The following is a 19,566-nucleotide window of genomic DNA, read 5'->3' on the forward strand; positions in this document are numbered from 1 at the left end:
AATAAGAATACGAGCTAATAAAAACGTTGTAATAAGTACAATCATATCGTATAATATATTTATATAAAATTCTAGTAGGTGCTTGTATTCTTCCGTTTACAACCAAATTGGGCTAAACATTCAACCAAATCGGACAGTCTGAAAGTTTTTTCAAGGCACTTTTTTCTTACCTACAATACAAATACCAAGTATCACTAAAGTATATTTCGATGTACAACCCTACCCACAGGTAAAGAATTAATGATAATAAGTATTATCTAAAATTAATAGGTAGGTACATATGACGTCATACATTGGCAACGAGATCAGCTATGGTCGGTAATAGGTAGGTATGTAGGTGTTTGTTTTAAACAATGGTTGTCCAACCTTTTTTTTCGCTGGCCCCTCAATGAAGGAATAGAATAACACAAAAAATCTTCAGTGTTTCAGCTTTTCCGCCCAATATTTTAAATTATTTTTACAATCTCGTCGACGGATTTCAAAGATAATGGACAAAACTGGGTTTTTAGAACTAGGTCTGTGAGTTGAACGAGTCTATTCTAAACAGTACGATTGTGAATATTATAGTCGGGTCTTGGCTTGCGCGATAACACAGCCTATTAAAATAAACACATGAATTAAACATTAAACTATTTTTTTTATTCAACGAATAATTCACAATATTTATGAATGTAACATTCTTTCTTGAATATACGCAATTTGGAAACACATTTATTTAAAAAAAAAAAAAAAACCTTGAAAGTTGCATAGCTAGGTACTATATAATATGTAGTTATTTTGTGGTTAAAACCAGGGAACTCAGAAATAATAGGAACTGAAATACCTAACGGGTGTGGAGAAGCAGGCAACCGATCTCGAGTGTGGAAACATAAACGAACTGAAACTTAAACATGTGTCAAGAATACGCCATACGTCGAATACTGACAACTACTATCAGTTTAGGCACTGATGCTCATTTAATATTGGTGTATTGAAGGCTGCAACATACCAGTGGCGAAGGGTGGAGGTAGGCTGTTAAGATCCGCCATAAATAGTGAGCACTAAACTTTGTCAGTCATACTTATTTGTTTTTATTGATTTAAGTCTACAAATTAAATTACAGATGGTGCTGGTTAGTTTCTAAATATCAATTAAACCCTGTCTAAACCAAACCATAATCGTTTTGGTATATTTTGGGAGATACGACAAAAATATGAACACTTTTTCATTCATATTTATTTGTTTTTGATGGATTAAGGTTACATAATATTATTACACACATTGTAAGTTCATTTTTTTAATTGATTAAGCCCTGCCTAACCAAACTATAATAGACACAAAAAAATATTCTATCTCTAAAATATCCAAAATTATGTATGATTAAATTGCATAATTTTAGATATTTTATAGATAGACAAGTATTTTTTGACTATTATCTATTATGGTTTGGTTTTCGCAGGGTTTAATTGAACTACCACCATCTGTAAATAATTATTATTGTAGTCTTCATCATCATCAGCCGGGGTCAATCCACTGCTGGATGAAGGCCTCCCCAAGCTTCTTCCAACTCTCTCGATCCTGTGTCGTTCGCTGCCACGTATTTCCGCCGAACTTTACCAGTTCGTCAATCCAGCAGCTTTTAGGGCGACCCTGTAGCCGTTTTGTGCCCCTTGGATACCACTGGATGACGGCATTTGTCCAGCGGCCGTCCTTTCGGCGAGCAATGTGCCCCGCCCATCTCCATTTCAGCTGTTTGGCAACGTCTATTACATCGCGTACTCCTGTCTGCTTCCTAATCCATTCGTTTCTCTTACGGTCCTTTCGCGTGATGCCCAACATACACCTCTCCATGCCTCGCTGTGCGACTCTTAGCCTTTGGACATCTCTCGTGTTGAGGGTCCACGTCTGATAGCCATACGTGAGCACGGGTAGCACACATTGGTCGAACACCCTACGCTTAAGACACAATGGTAGGTCACTTTTGAAGATACTATTCAGACGTCCGAAAGCACTCCATCCCAGCTTTGTTCTTCGAGAAATTTTATCGTGTATGCTTCCGTCTATGGGCACCTGCTGTCCAAGATAGACGTAGCTGCTGACTTGCTCGAGTTGGGTGCCATTAATACAGATAATCGCAGGGTCCGAAAACAGTTCCTCATCAGTCATTGTCTTATTTCAATATATATGACTGACAAAGTTTAATGCACACTATTTATGGCTAATCCTAACAGCCTACCTCCACCATTCGCCACTGCAACACACACTATTGCACGTCTCTACTTTGTAGTTCATTTTCGTACACCCACACATTCAAAACCCTGCGTAAAAATGTATTGTATTTTAGGAAATAGCCTATCGGAATTCTATCTATTAATCTGTTCTGTGGTTAAAACACGTTTACCGAAATCCGATGGACGAAGGTTCGAGTCCTGCCCAGCGCCATTGGTGGGTTTAAGGACGTAGAGGCCCGACGCATTGACTGAATTTAAGTTTTAACTACTATTTTGACCCCCAAAATTTTAAAAAAATAACAATTTAACCAAAATTTAATTAACATGTAGGTAAAAAGATTGACAATGATGACATATACATAATAATATTAGTGATTTATTTTGTGTGTTGAGAGGTTCCGTTATGTACACTACCTACCTATAACAAAAGTGGTTTTGTAATTCTTTGGATAATATTTTATACCTAAGCCGCACATCAAAACTCGTCTCATCTGCAACGTATCGAATAGGTCGATGTGACGTCATTGTTATTCACAAAACACACGTTGCCAAATGGAGCTCCGCATATTGGTCGAATGCGACTTTTCCGTTAAAAAAAACATGCAGTCCTGCTATCAACAAATCGCATGCGTTTCAGGCTGCGAATCGAAGACGCCAGAACGCATACAAACACCTACGAATTGATCATTCCTATACCAGCTCGGCGATCGTCGCATCCAAATATCTATATTCTATATGTTTCGCTAGGTTACTTGTGACGGTCACTAAGTAGATGTGCGGGGTCTTCATAAGCAACATCGGATCGACGTTCCTAGAAGGTTCGATATATGGCTGTGCGGCAGACAAGGCGAGTTTAGATGTGAGAGCCGGCTTAGTATGTACTCAATTTGTCAGAAATACGCATATTGTAAAGATTTTGGTATCATTAAATATTGCATAACTGTTACGAGGTCCCGTTTTAAATTTTCTAACGAATTAATTCGTCAAAGAAAATCGTTTAGGTATCATTTAGTCACTCTTCGTCACCGATGCATTTAAGTTAATATTTAATAGCTAGTCCAGTTCATTCTCTTTCCGATTTTTACTTCAATAGGTAAGTACTACATAACAACATTAAAACTCCCTCGCATTAAAAAAACAGGCTTATCAGTAGTAAGCGGCAGGCAAGCTATGTATGCATGTAAATAGGTATGTAGGTACATACTTGTAGCGCCATTTTGAATATTTAAATACATTTTATTTTAAAAAAATACTTACTTACAAACAGGCGCGCACATAGAAAAATAATTTGGGGGGTCTATAAAAGATGATAACAAAATCTAGAATATGTCACTATGTAATATGTCACCGTGTTTCTCACATATAACGCACAGTAGAACCTCAATAATTATATTATTACAACGTTTTTATTAGGTCGTATTCTTGTTTGTCCGGTGGTTGTTTATCCAGTACAAATCTTGCAATCGATTTTAACTAACTTTCGACTAGCTAGACATTTGAAACTTTTAGAATATATCATGACACGATGCCAGTGAATTCTTTTAATACTTTTAGCCATCTTTAAGTAGAATCGAATTCATTTTCACTTAATTCTGTTTTGTATGGAAAGTTATTTCAGAAAAATCCGTCAAAAGTTTTTTAAACATTTCATTTTGATTTCCATAGTAACGCTCGTATATATTAATAATTTAGTTGCTAGGACCACCCCCTTAGCAACCAATAATTAGTCTTTTACTTTTTACAGATTTTTCTGAAATAACTTTCCATACAAAACATAATTAACTGAAAATGAATTCAATTCTGCTTAAAGATGGTTAAAAGTATTAAAAGCGTGCATTGGCATCGTGTTCTGATAATATATTCTAAAAGGTTCAAATGTCTAGATAGTCGGGAAGTTGGTTAAAAATCGATTGCAAGATTTGTATTGGACAAACAACCACCGGACAAACAAGAATATGAGCGAATAAAAACGTAAAAACTAACCAACACTATCTGCAGTTTGTAGTTTTAGTTTAATGAAAACAAATACTTATGACTGAAAAAGTATAGTGTACCTACACCATTTATGTCGGATTTTAACAACCTATACCCACCCTTTGCCACTGGTACAAAGCTTAAATCAATTAGAATTTAATAGGTATACACAATGGACCCGTGACTGAAATTAATTGGGAGACGCTGGATTACACTAACAGTATTAAATGTTTGTTTGAATGCGGCTCAAGGATAATAGTAAGGAAATACCGCATGGCTAGGGATTGCAATACCGAATGAAAATGTCAATACCGGTTTTTCGGTATTTCTTATTTAATACCGGTATTAATACTGGTATTCGTTAAAACATTAAAAAAACAGAAGTAATTAAAAAGTAAATATATATAATAAAATCCCATTACAACATTATTTTGTAGCAAAAACCTATATACCTACAGTTATTATGTTGACATTTAAAAATATGTATTGGTCATAATGTTTTTTTTTTTTTTCTTTTTTTTTTTTTCTAGATGCCTTTGTGGATACCTCGCATTTACTATCGAGGTTTCTTAAGGACTTTGGCACGCAAACTACTCTACTTGATGCTAGTCAATTGAAAATTATTCTTCTACCCGCACCGGGTATTGCTAATTTGAATTCGGCCAGAGCCTATGAAACCGCCTTGCAAAAACCCTGGAAAATTCTTTGTAGCGCAAGGCGGTGGTGATTTTGATGAATAACAAATAGTTTGAATAAGTATATTGATAATTTTAACTAAAGTCTTCAAAAAAGCTAGTGTTCATCAAGTGCAAATAAGTCCGGCTGCAAGAAAAGCTTCTTAAATTCAACGCTTGTACAGTCATCCATAATTATAGAATAATTAAAAATTAAATTTGTCACGGATGTTTACTATTTCGAAATAATATTATGATAATTCATCGCGACAATTATATAATTAATATCATATTATTGATAGATTTTTTTCATTATTTCACATATGTTGCATTAAATTTGCATTTTATCAGCACATAACTTATAATTCATTTTCAAAAACGTAAATTAGTGTGCTTTCTTAACAGCCCACGTCCTCAGCGTAGGTCAAAATAGAGCTTTTATGGTACTTTCAGAGCATCATAACGCGCGTGTTTGAACATGTACCTAACCGAAAAAAAATATTTTTTTTAAAAACCGTACATGTTCAACCACGCGCGTTGTGTTGATCTTACTCCCTACTTCATTTATCGTTTGTCAATTTATGGCTACGGCCGTATGTTGTAGCTTTACCACTCGGAAATGCCAGTAAAAATGGCGTATTTCGAAAAAATACTACCTTCTTCTTAGGTCACTAATTATTATAAAGCAATCATTATTCGTAGGATATTTATCACATTTGAATGGTCACCTTATAATCAATATCTTTAGAATTATCTTCAAATGTGTTAATCGTGCCCAATATAATAAAATGCCTAACTCTTGTCAAATTAGGGATCATAAAGAGTATAAAATATTTTTTTTTATCGTAAATATGTCACTATATAATTTTAACATTAATTTTTCTAATGGTTTTGTAAATGCGTTTAAAAATTAATAAATCTAAAAAATCTTAACACCACTGCAATATGACTATATTCTAAAACATTAGAGCGAGAGGTTTAAAAGAATACTATTTTATGTAATAAAAATACTTTATGCAGTCATCAAATGTTTAAAATAAATATAAAGGATAATAAGGCTTCAAAATTGTATAAATAGATTATCTACAACGTTTAAGGAATGTCCAGGGTTATGCTCTGAAAATACCATAAAAGCTCCACGCTGACCTACGCTGAGCATGTGGGCCCTTAATATCGAAAAATCCGGTATTTTGGAGTTTTAAAACCGGTATTTCGGTATTTATAAATACGTGAATACCGGTTTTCAAATACCGGTATTGCAAACCCTACGCATGGCCAAGAAAGTTTGACATGGTGGATTTTATTTTACATTTCATAATAATAATATAATATGGATTTGTTTGTTTTTGTCACGAATCACCGTTACAATAGGTCAAAGAAATAAAATTTGTTTCATCGGCCAGCCGATTCGCAATGCTCGCGTAGTACCTACCTAAGTACAGGACGTAGAAATAAAATGAAATTACATATTGCGTAATACTTATTATTACTTAGGACTTGGGACACTTAGGTAGTGAACACTAGAGATGGGAAAACTGGTCGATTTTGAAGACTAAGTATACTTACTACCAGTATAAAAAAATACTTAGTATAGAAACTTGTTCCAAAATAGTTACTAGTATTTGGAATACTATATAGAGCGTTTGGCGTGCGTATGCGACAAAAGTTTCATACTCAACTGAAACTAAAACCAACTCCATATTTTGAAATACGTATCGGCTCAGGAACTCAGACTGTGTATCGGCTCAATATAATGCTTGCTAGCTCCGCTTGTCGAAAAGTCCCTTTTATTATAAAATTTTGAATTTATGAGTTGTTTTTCTGTTAGGTTACAATATTGTTGTTAACAAAAATGAATAACAGTGTTTTTTTTTTTAATTTTAATATATTTTGAGCGGTCATAATATAACAAGCCTAAATCTGTGCATCATCTCACCACTGTGCTGCGACACAAAATTTATGACCTATTATTCATACATTCGAATGCAATAGACTAATAAATTAAAATATACGTATATTCAGGAGCTATCTCGTTCGTGCGCATTTAATGTCAATATTGTTGAAAGTCTACCAACTGGCAAGTGCACAGAACAGCGACTCGCGACGATGATATCATCACAAGTTTTTTGGAATAAGTTTATTGGGCCACACATACTGAGTATGGGTAGTTTCATCTGAAACTTGAGTACACAAACTGGTGACAGTATTTCCAAATCACCTCTAGTGAACACTGAGTCTTCACTCTTTCCGGAACTATTTCAAGAAGAGGTTTCACAAAATATAGACAGAACATATGTAGATACCAGTGGCGAAGGGTGGAGGTAGGCTCTTAAGGTCCGCCATAAATAGTCCACACTAAACTTTGTCAGTCAAACCTATTTGTTTTCATTGAAATAAGACTACAATTAATACACAGATGGTGTTGGTTAGTTTTTAAAATTCAATTAAACCCTGCGAAAACCATGCCATAATAAAAATAATCAAAAAATACTCATCTCTCTATAAAATATCTAAAATTATGCAATTAAATCATACATAACTTTTTTTATAGATACCTAGAATATTATTTTTTATCTATTATAGTTTGGTTTAGGCAAGGCTTAATGAATTAAAAAAAAACACCTCTGCAATATGCATTCTTAATTCAACAAAAATAGATAATTATGAATGAAGAAGTATGTACAATTTTGTCGCATCCCCTAAAGTATACCAAAACTATTATGGTTTGGTTTAGGCATGGTTTAATGGAATTTTAACAACTAACCTACACCAGCTGTTAATTGTAGTCTTAGTTCAATAAAAACAAATACGCATGACATGAAGTTTAACGTGCATTCTTTATGTCGGATCTTCAGCCTACCTCCACCGTTCGCTACTGGTACCTACTTACCTAGATCATAGGTTTACGACTGTTTATTAATTTTCAGATGCAGTGTCGATTCGTAAGTCAATGTTTTTAACGCGTTAAATCCTGCACTCGTGGTTATGCATCCATGTCGAAAGCCTTCGCAAATAAAAACAAAACTCACATATTTATTGTAACAGCGCGAATTCAAAACAGTCGTCAGCGACGACATTGCAAAACATACGATCCGCGAAACAATGGTCACCGTTCATTGCATTCGCTTTGTGTTGTACGGTGGAGTATTTTGAACTCGCCAGGTTACCGTTTTTAGTAGGTATTTTGAATTCCCGTATTCGGTCATAAAATCACTGACCTACGTAACACTGGTTAAATACGCACTACTCTCGAACAATGCAAGAAGTTTTCTTTTGAGTTCATTACATACATCCGGATTGGGGTTATTTCACAACCAGGGAGGTCATAAATAATGGGAACTGAAATACCTATCGGGTAAGGAGAAGCAGGCAACCGATCTAGAGTAAGGACAGACACCCCTGCGTTACATCCTCTGGGATTGCCCTCTTATGGAACTCGAACGAGCGGAGCTGTTTGCCAGGGTCCGTCCTCACACGGGCCCAATTAGTCATGGAGATCTGATAGCAACCGAGGCCAACTTTGCGGCATTCGAGAAATTTGCAGCGTCGTATGGGGAGCGGGATAGTCCCGACTCTTCTGTAGACTCATCCATTTCCATTCGTGACACTCAGTATGCGGGTACACAAAGCGCTTAGCGTCAGCGGACAGCAGAGCTAGTCCAAAAACCAAAAAAATAAATCTTTCTTAACTTTCTTCTTTAAGCACTACGATGCATGGTTGCAGCATCAGTCCCGTGCGGCTCCGTCTCGGGACGGAATGAGCACTTAAAATCACTTCTTTCAGACACGTTTAAAGCGTCATAGAAAGCGGCCGTGCATATCCATGGCTGTGCATATATGACGGGTGGTGGTGGGAACTTTAACCACCCCTGCGTTATATTATAAATGTCGAAACCAGGGAACTGTAATACCTAACGGGTATGGAGAAGCAGGCAACCGATCTCGAGTGTGGAAGAATACAGGAAAAATTTAAACACGTGTCAAGAATACGTCATACGTCGAACGTCGCTGTTTATGCACTGACGCTCATTTGTATTGGCGCATTGAAGGTTGCAACACACACTATTGCACGTCTATAATGCGTGGTTCCCTGTAAGGTCCGCACACATGTTTTCATCCCCCGCACAGTCTTCACACAAAAATATTGTAAAAAATAGTTTTCTTTGCAAGAGATTAAGCCGTGATCGTAATAATCAAGTTCGACTGTATTTATTAAATTCCTTTCTTTTTTGTTAATTTCCTTGTGCCTTTTCTCTACCGGGAATTCATGAATTTTGCCAAAATAGGGCGGTTCCCAGGTGGCTTCCCGTAAACCGATTTGTAGCAAAAAATCTTCAATACGGTCCTGACTAAACCTAAGAAGTGTTTTCTGCTTTGGTTACGTGTGTATTATAGAAAACACATAAAAGTATAATAAATAATTGGTTCAATTTCCTATTGTGGCCTATTGTAACGTCAAGCGTGAAAACACAATTCTGATTTTAATGCACATAACTACTTGAATACATCACACATTATTATTATATAGGAAAATAATAATTTTCCATTATTCTAACAATTTTATTCACTGGTAATGTAGGTGCATGTGCATTTATATATACTTATATATTATATATTGATCGTTTAACAGCCTCGCTTATGTTTTTTGTATACGACGCGATCAACGCGAAGAAAACCAACGTTTTATATGTAATAGCACTGATAGCACTGCGCCTGATCCAGATTTCCCTCTGATTAGCGGCAGACAAAACATCGAGAGCGTCGACGGCTTCAAATACCTGGGAATACACATCACGGGAGATGGCATTTTGCAGAGAGAGCTCGCTACCCGAATGGGAATTGCTGGAGGAACATTCAACTCGATGCGGAGTGTCTGGGACCAGTGATGTCCCGTGGGGGTAGGCAGATTGAGCGTTGCTTGGGGGCGGCGGTTACACGAAGTGCGGCAAATCGAGAAGAATCATTTGTTATATATAGAAATAGCTAAGTACCTAAACTTAGTAATAAAACACTATTAAAAAAATTAGCTCACTGGTTGGAAACAAAATGTATTATTTAACATAAAAGATTTAACAGTGCATTAATTATTCTGTCGGGTTCGCGATGTCTAGTTTACTTCCGTTGCCCTTCGACGTCCTTGGTGACCAGAAACGACACGAGCACGAATGATAAAAAATACTGTATAAAAAAATGGGGTGGCATTTTGGCGGTGCCCAGTGGCGGCATTTTGTCTAGGGACGTTACTGTCTGGGACTCATGATTGTACACGGTCAAAACCAAATTCCGCCTATTGTGCATTTGCGTTTGCATTCTGAATGTAATGCTTTACGATAGCGAATCATAGCACCTTATGAAGGCTCAGAGCAACCGTATACTGAGCTTCAAAAACAGGTGTTTGCGACGGATACTGGGTGTGCGGTGGGAGCAACGAGTAGATAAGGGAACGCACCAAGCAGCCTCTCATTACGCTGAGGGTGATGAGGCGACGTTGGACCTGGCTCGGCCACGTGCTGCGGATGCCAGAAGAGAATCTCAACCTGGCTTGCCAGTTCTTCAAGCCGACCGGATTCCGGCGTCCTGGAGGGCCGCTAAATACTATCTATAGAGTGTATACGGCGGAGCTATGGGATGCTGGTTTAACCTGGAACGAATCAAGAAGACCGACGAGGGACAGGGATTCTAGGAGGCGCCGCGTGGTGTCCATATGCTCCGGCTAAGGGGCGGATATGGAAGAAGAATAGATATAAGCCGCCATATTCGTCTATTGTTTGGGCACCGCACCAGTTGAAGTATGGCCTTATGGTGGAGAGGGTTCAGAAGAAATTTTTGAGACTCCTTTATTTGAGGTTGTACGGATACTATCCGTGGCATTATCCAAATGACTTTCTCTTAGGCATGCTTACATACTGCAGTTTGCAATTTAGAAGAAATCTTTATTTAGCTACGTATTTTTTTCGACTTATACGAGGTATAAATGAGAACTCTGCCATTCTGGGCAGTGTTGACCTGTGTGTCCCTGATAACTATCTTAGAAATAGAGAACATCAGTTGTTTATTCTCCCAAGGTGCAGAACCAACCTGCCACTGGTAATGCCAATTGGGAGGGTGATAACTATGTTCAACGAAATTGCTTCGGGTGTTGATATATTCCACCTACGTGAGGATGAGTATAGGTGGACGTTATTTTATAAATTTTTAAAATAGGATCTGCTTAACTCATCTGGTGTACTTCCATGTACCTATCTAATTAATTTTTTGTATGTACATATTTCTACTGTTTAATAACATACTATCTATCTCTTTTTTTATGTAATACTGTTTTATATTTCTTTGTTTCTAAATGTTATGTTGTGAACGTCTTAAACTTATAATTTCTAATGTCCACAATATGTTAAAAATAAATAAATTGAAATTGAAATATAAAGTAGGTGGCAGTGGCGAAGGCTTAACGGCCCACATGCGCCACTTAAGTCAAAATGGAGTTTTATGGTATTTTCAGAGCATAAGCCTGGACATTCCTTAAACGTTGTAGATAATCTATTTATATAATTTTGAAGCCTTTTCCTTTATATTTATTTTAAACATTTGATGACTGCATAAAGTATTTTTATTACATAAAATATTATTCTTTTAAACCTCTCGCTCTAATGTTTTAGAATATAGTCATATTTCAGTACATCCATGTGCAGTGCTGTTAAGATTTTTTAGATTTATTAATTTTTAAACGCATTTATAAAACCATTAGTAAAAATGTTGTTAACATTATATAGTGAAATATTTACGATACAAAAATATATTTATAATCTCTGTGATCCGAAATTTGACAAGAATTAGGCATTTTATTTAAAAAAAAAAAAAAAATAGGCACGATTAACACATTTGAAGATAATTCTAAAGATACTGATTATAAGCTATGTCTTTGACCATTCAAATGTGATAAAACATCCTACGAATAATGATTGTTTTATAATAATTATTGACCTAAGAATAAGGTAGTATTTTTTTGAAATACGCCATTTCTTTTGCTGGAATGAAATGCCAATTTATAAAATCTATTTAAGTATTAATTTAATTAATATTTATAATTAAATATTAATTTAATTATTAATACTTAAATAGATATGACAAAAATGAATGTTTTATTTTTTTACTGGCTGTTCTGCTTTGTCACTGTTCTGTTTATTTATATTCTGTTATACTATCATGTTTTGTTTTGTCTGGTTACCCCAATGACATTAATATGGACGAAGCATCTAGAAAATAAAATGACACTCACTTTGTGTCGGGTCTGCCTGATGGCGAAATTCATATTTTAATATCGGTATCCTACGCTCAAATGAACATTCTGCTTGCAAGCGGTCTGGCGACACCGCTGGGTCTGCCCATACAAAATTTCTGACTGTCAGGTTTCGACTCCACCGTTATTATTGTGTTACAAAATGCCAATGTGCCTAGTTAAAAATTGTAAAAAAATCTACTAAACACTCCAAGAAAGATGGGATATCACTTTTCATGTGTTAGTATTATTTATTATTTATAAAATGCCATTTTAAGATAATGTTTATTCAATGCAATTGAATGACAGAAACCATTAGACAGTCGCCTGTGATGCGCTGGGCTCACTTGCGTCTAATCTCCGAGAAGTCGTAAGTAACCGAGAATCTGTTTCTAACGCAATGAGTCATGACACTAATACGCCATTACAATAAAGGTTATATTACTATAAATTCTCGAAGCTTGTATCGCATAATGGAAATGGATATGTCATATGGTCACGTGACATCTACCTATACATCTGTGAATGACTTTCATGCACAATTTCTCGTGCGCGCCGGTATGAAGTGAGTTGTCCATTTAATATGTCATTGGGTTACCCTGGTTACCGAATAATAGAATAATGGATGTTATATAATAGAGATGTGGCAGTATTAGCATACTGAGATGAGGATGCCATAGGCTGATCAGATTACCAATGAGGAGGTTTTAAAACGAGTCAATAGGCCAAGACATGCGCAGAAGGCTTCATACTTCGGCCATAATATGACACTATGACATTGTAATTGAACATTCAGACATAATGTAATCCCCGGTCAAAATAAATACGAATATAAATTAAAAACAAACTCTACTATGTATATACATACCATTAATATGAAACATGATCGAGCCGGGATTCAAACCTGACACCTAAATGCAAACGATAGCTGGACAAATATATTTTATATTGTTTTATAAAATAGTAACTTAACCCACTGTGTTGTATGTTTATATTTTGTATCCCAGAGGAAGTGGGCGTATTTTTTTTATTTGAATTCATTAAAAATAGTATCGACAAGTCGCAGACTGTATGCAACCCATAAATCGTGTCTGGAAATTTGTAGGTGCTTATGCAGTTCGCCGCATCAAACTTTGTGAAATGTTATTTCGGAAATATATGGCCGTATATTAAAGACCGTGCAACCTCTTTGGGACGTTACTGAGATAGAATTCACATCTAAATAAAACATGATTCTTGTCGGTTTACACTTTAGAGGACGCCAGCAGCAAACATATTTTGAAAATAGCCGATATACTGGATTATTTGTTAGGTTAGGTTTTCTTTTTTGAATTCATGAATTTTGCCAAAATCAGCTATAAAAATTGAATATTGAATCTAATAAAATTCGAGGCCGTATAGTATATTATGGTCATCTCTTTCCGATAAGACAGCTCACGGCGAACTGTGCCACGTTGAAATGTTTTACATACAATTTACATACTGTAACCAATGGATAGATATCAGAATTTGATGTATGTAAAGTTTTTCTGGTCTGACAGCACAATAATAAAGGCCCTGAACTGCTACGACATGCAAGTCCTTTATCTAATTGGGATGTAAGAAAATAATAATTACCATTGCAACTTGACTGATAAAAATGATATCACAAAATGCACATTAATGGGTACTATACTCAGCTGATAAACTGTGGATTTTTTGCGATAAGTTTTGCAGTACTAACTAGTATCGGACAAAATTTTGCTGTCTCAGTTACCTTTGAAAGTTAAACGTGTGTGGTTTGGATGACTCCTACAAAACTAATATAAGTAGTATAGTGTTAAAAATCTTTTATTTACTTGAAAATTGACAGTTAAGTGTTTGTTTAACTACGTGTAAAAAGTGTATCAATTTAAGTTTGAATTTGTTTAAAAATGGAACGTTATTTGCTCCACTAAGTAATGAAATTTAAAAAAAGAAACTGACGCCTCCTCCAAACTTTACCAAATAGGTATAAGTAACAATATTTATTGTTTGACTATACCTACGTGTTTTGTTTACATGGTGAAATTTAGCTAATGTGAGTACCAGAATTGACGTGTGATAAATTACTGTACCTATCTAATGCTATATTATACAGAGAACAAAAAAATAATGTGTAAAGTTTTCTATAATCTAAGGTGTAAAGTGTGGTTATAAAAAGGTACAATTTTCAAGTGTGTTATTAAAACAATAATTGTGTTACATATTTACAATATTTTAAGTCTTAATTTGTCACGTCAAAGCAACGCACATTCAGTATTGTAATATTTGATGACATTCAAGGGCTTTGTATTTTAAGGCTATACCTCAGCTGAGGCATGGTCTAAAAAGATCGTGACTAGGCGATTCGCGGATTGTGCAAATGACGCGAGCCGAACGAAATATAATTTGTCATAAAAATTCAACATGCGTCTTTTTCATGTTATGTTTATTACTATATTCGTAATAATAATACGTAGTATATTCATTGACATGTTTTCTTTTTCAAGTACATGCGGAACGTTTTTTTAGTCATCTTTACACGATTTAAGAATATATTCCCCCGACGCCATCACAAAACCAATTGACGTGCAAACAGGTCGACTATCGCTCTCCGAATGGCAACGCGGCCAAAATTTCGTTCCACAATCCACATACAGTTGAAAATTATTTGCCGTTTCACTATGTACGCTCTAGTATTTAGTGGCTTGCCCCTCGTTAAGTCATAAGCCAAAAATGTCTAGGACAGTCTAAGGCCTAGGCTGCAGTGGTGAAGGGTGGAGGTAGGCTGTTAAGATCCGCCATAAATAGTGAGCACTTAACTTTATCAGTCATATGTACCTATCTGTTTTCATTGAACTAAGAATACAAATTGCAGATGGTGCTGGTTGATTTTTATAATTTAATTAAACCCTCCCTAAACAAAACCATAATCGATAAAAAATATTTTTCTATCTACCTATAAAATATCTAAAATGATGTATGGCTTAATGGCATAATTTTTGATATTTCATTGATAAACGAATATTTTTTTACGAATATCTAGTATGGCTTGGATAAGGCAGGGCTTAATTGAATTTTAAAAACTAACCAACACGATCAGCAATTAGTAGTCTTAACTCAATGAAAACAATTAAATATGACTGACGTGTGCACTATTTATGTCGGATCTTAACAGCCTAACTCCACCCTTCGCCACTGATAGTTATTCTTACATAAGAATAAAAACATTTTTTACTATCTGTATGTAGCAATATTTCTGGTCTGCGGTCGCGGGTTTCTGGTCTGCCCGTCGAGCTGGTGTCCAGATTCAAATACTTGGGTGCCACGGTTGCCGATGATGGTGGTATTTCTAGTGAGCTTGGAATCCGCATGGGTGTGGCGGGCTCTGCGTTCAACCAACTTGGAGTCGCATGGAGGTCAAGGCTGTATTCTGTGAGGACCAAATGTCGTTTGTTTAACGCGTGCGTGCTACCTGTGCTCCTGTATGGCTGTGAGACATGGCATCTTACTAAGCTTCAAGAGTCTCGGCTTTTGAGCTTTGAGAATCGATATCTCCGCAGAATCTTAGGGGTACATTGGTACGACCGCGTTACAAACATCCGAGTTCGTGAGCAGACACAACAGCCTTCGGTGATTGAAGTTATCACGAAGAGACGAATTACGTGGCTGGGACATGTATTCCGAATGCCGCCAAAGAGTGCGGCACTTCGTACCCTTGTGGCACAGCCTCAAGGGTTCCGTCGCCGTGGCCGGCCCTCCCTCACCCTGCAGCGATGCTACAAAAGCGACCTACGTGCTGCAGGTCTGACATGGCGGGAGGCACAGGAATTGGCGATGGACCGAGGGAAGTGGCGCCAACTTGTGCTTGCCCTATGCCCCAATGTTGGGACGTGACAGGGTGAAAGAAGAAGAAGAAGTATGTAGCAATATCTTGAGATTGACTAATTCTCGTAGTAAAATCATTTTTTGGAAGTCGTGATAAACGTTCAATAATCGTTGAGTACCTACTAACTATTTACGACTGCGTATCGGTCTTAAATTAGATGCAGGGCGATAAGACCAGAGAGTTATCAACCGCTCCATGCTCGGCATCACCTTACAGGAGAAGAAGACCGACGAGTAGATTCACAGTTGACTATTGGCTATAAACTAACTAAATATGGCTAGGTACAAGCGTAAAGAATGAAATGAATAATTAATGATTTCAAACAATATGTGAGCCGGGCGTGTATTGAAATGAGAACTAACGCCTAACTAGTAATGTGATCAATAAAATTCAAGATGGATGATAATTGATAACGAAGCAGAACCGGCAAGAGTGGAGGAGTTTCGGGAAGCTTATGTCCTACAGTGGACGAAGACTGTATCGAATTGATGATGATGATAGCTCTATTTCTAAATGGGTATGTATATTTATAATTAAACAAAACATGTTTTTCAATGTGGTCAAAATACTTCCATTCATTTTGACCTTCTTGCGGTTTATGTATAATATAAAATCTATAACAATATAGAATATAGGTGCAAAACCTTTTTTTGGGAATGTACAGTCGAAGTTGGATATTATGAGGAAGATGGGACCGACTGAATTCGCTCGTTATGCAATGCATGACATTCATAAACTACTAAAGAAGGTGTTTATTGTAATGAGCCGTAGGTACCTACTGACTTCACAAAGCTTGGATTTTTTACATGCAATTTCAACCATATGCGCAGACACTTTTTCAATGTTGTCGGCGAAAACACCAATTAGGTACTTAGACAATTAACTAGTGTCATAAACGTAATACGATACCGGCGGCGCTGGTCTAGTTAACTGCCCGGTCGGATTTTATTGCTTAGGGTCGAAAATGTTGTTTTTAAACGATCGACACATTAACAGTTTTGCTCGGTATACCCGAGAAGTAGGTAGGTCGTTAAAAAAGTGAATAGATGTATCGAGAAAATCATAATCTAAAATGTCATCGAATGTTTCCTCATTACATCCAAGATCTCGCTATTTCCGTGATCGTAATAACCAAGTTAGACTGTATAAGTAGCTATAACTAGCTATAGCTAATAACTTGATTCAGTAATTGAACATGAGTAACTGGATAGGAAAGACGACAATAGAAAATGGGGGCGTTCTGTTGTGACAACACATGCATAGACTCCTCCAAACAAAACTGCCCCGCACCACACTCGGTCTTTATCGAACATATCACAAAGCGATACGATTGGTGTGAAGCATCAGCAGTTTTTTACGCCTGATAATGTCCCAGGAGCAGTTATCCAAGTGTGCTTTAAATGAGTTTACTGAGACTTGTTCGAACAAAAAGTGTCTTTGGAACAAGGGAACACGGTGAAAGCTGAAACAATACTGACGAACAAAACTATGTGAAGATATCTTTACGTCTGTAGTAAGACAACACATTTTTTTAAAGCAATACAATTGGTCTTATGGCGACCGAGTCGGACGCCCCAATGGGACCTAAATTAATGGGAACTGACTTAGCCGGCCGTAAGACCATCCAACCTCTAAGGCGTAAAACCCACTTAACGCAGCAAGCGGGGCTCTCGCGCAAAATTTCACAAGTGGCGCGTAAATCATCGAAAATACAACGTAATCAAATACGCCAGCGTGCACTGGATTTGACGACGCATTGTGCCCGCCTGCCCCATGAGTCATCGTTTGTTGGCTTCTCAGCGATACGAATTAACGAAAATACAACGTAGTCCATTCATTGAACACGGCTAGCAAAATCACACTCCTGGCAGCGTCGCCGATAGACGGGCGAGAAGCCATTATTTAATAACAGTGAACTCTTTGTTTAGTTATTGCGTGTCCGATATTTCGCTGGTATAATAATGTCATCGTGAATATTAATTACGAGCCCCGAGAAATTTAATAATATTTTTATTGCTTTGTTATCAGAGACGCTGATAATAATAATTATTTTGTGCTCCTTGAGCCCCTTATTACATAGGTGAAGGGTAATGCGCGGGTGGGAGGGAGCCTACTTCGTAGAGAGCGCAACGAGTGCCGCGTTGGTGGGCTTTATGCATTTGGGTGGAAGGTATAGTACTGACATACAATTCCTCTCTAAATAAAACACGGTTCTTGTCGGTTTATACGTTATAGAAAGCCAGCAGCAAAAATAGCCGATATACTGGATTATTTGTTACGTTAGGTTAGGTAAGATTTTCATTTTTGAATTCATGAATTTTGCCAAAATAAGCTATAAAAATTGAATTAATGTTCATATTGAATCTAATAAAATTTGCGACGGTATAGTATATATACGGTCATCTCTTTCCGATAAGAAACCTCTCGGCGAACTGTGCCTTGGTGAAATGTTTTATGTGCAATTAACATGTAACCAGCCAAATAATGTCACCGAATGTTCGAAAGTCATCGGTTTAGAATCTCTGATAAAAACAGAGAAAATCAAAAATATAGACTAGTGGTTGTAACCGCGTACTTCTTCCTGTTAATTGTTAACACATTGTTAAAATAATATAAAATTAAAATGCAATATAATATAACAATTATTTCAGCATTCTCTATGGTTAAGAAAACCTCATAGTCATGCATGAATTCAAGTAATTTGAGTTTGGATTTGATTTAAATGGCATTACTTGATCAATATTTATGATTGTCTTTGGTTCCCTTAACAAGTTAATTGAAGCAAATTGTACATACAGACCTACAAACTTATCTGTAGAATGGCCAAAAATGGAACTACGAACTACCATAGGACGCCATTTTGAAAATGTCATTCGAATGTCAGATTTTGTCCAGTTACGACTCTTGATTGGGTAGATAGTTTTCGACTGTGGCTCCTCCATCACATTCTTCAGATAAGTTTGTAGCTCTGTAATCTGCAACAAACAACCCATAATATTTTGACATTATTTTGATTAGGTAATTTTCTGTGAAAATTAGTGGCAGGGTAGAATATAACTCATATTTGAATATGAAAAATTATTGCCAGTTTTAAAAAATATTCCTATCTATTCCTTTCATCGTGTCCAGAGTAAAATGGTCAACCATGTGTGCTACCACATTTTATTTTACTATCAGAGAAAAGTTATGTTTCTCTCACTTAGCTGATCGCCCCGCTACGTTTTGACGCTAGAGTTTTGTCAGCTCATCCCCCCCGCTTGTGTAGGTATAGCGTATATGTACATTATTTTTTATTACCTAATTATTCATTCTCATCATCGACAGTCAGTGGTGTATTTAGTGACGTAGAGACCTGATGCACTGGCTGATTTTAAATCCCCTACGTCCTACGATAAAAATTGAACAATCTAATTTCATTTTTCCAAATAAATCCACGTTCAACTAACATGTACTAGCAACGCTCGCGTATGCAATGTAAAAAATATTAGTAGTGCAACGTGGCATGGAAAGGTGAATGTTGGGCATAACGCGTAAATATCATAA

At 36.5% G+C, this 19,566-nt stretch overlaps 1 protein-coding gene across 6 annotated transcripts in view; it reads right to left on the reverse strand.

Moving 5' to 3' along the window:
* Positions 1–19,566, reverse strand: part of LOC147069268 (uncharacterized) — a 171,959-nt gene that overhangs the window by 140,339 nt on the left and 12,054 nt on the right. Inside the window, exon 1 of one of the 6 annotated variants that reach the window (XM_085951132.1) lies at positions 18,824–19,056. The exons of 4 other annotated variants lie outside the window; for them this stretch is intronic. In XM_085951132.1, coding sequence (XP_085807258.1) covers positions 18,824–19,016 — 193 coding nt within the window. In that variant the 5' untranslated portion in view covers positions 19,017–19,056. Of the gene's footprint in view, positions 1–18,823; positions 19,057–19,566 lie in introns of those variants that run through there. One more of the 6 variants, XM_085951133.1, reaches the window with a different exon arrangement.

This window comes from Rhyacophila brunnea, unplaced genomic scaffold, assembly GCF_057557595.1.
Source record: "Rhyacophila brunnea isolate RB1 unplaced genomic scaffold, BYU_Rbru_1.0 scaffold_24, whole genome shotgun sequence".
NCBI classification, from domain to species: Eukaryota; Metazoa; Arthropoda; class Insecta; order Trichoptera; family Rhyacophilidae; genus Rhyacophila; species Rhyacophila brunnea.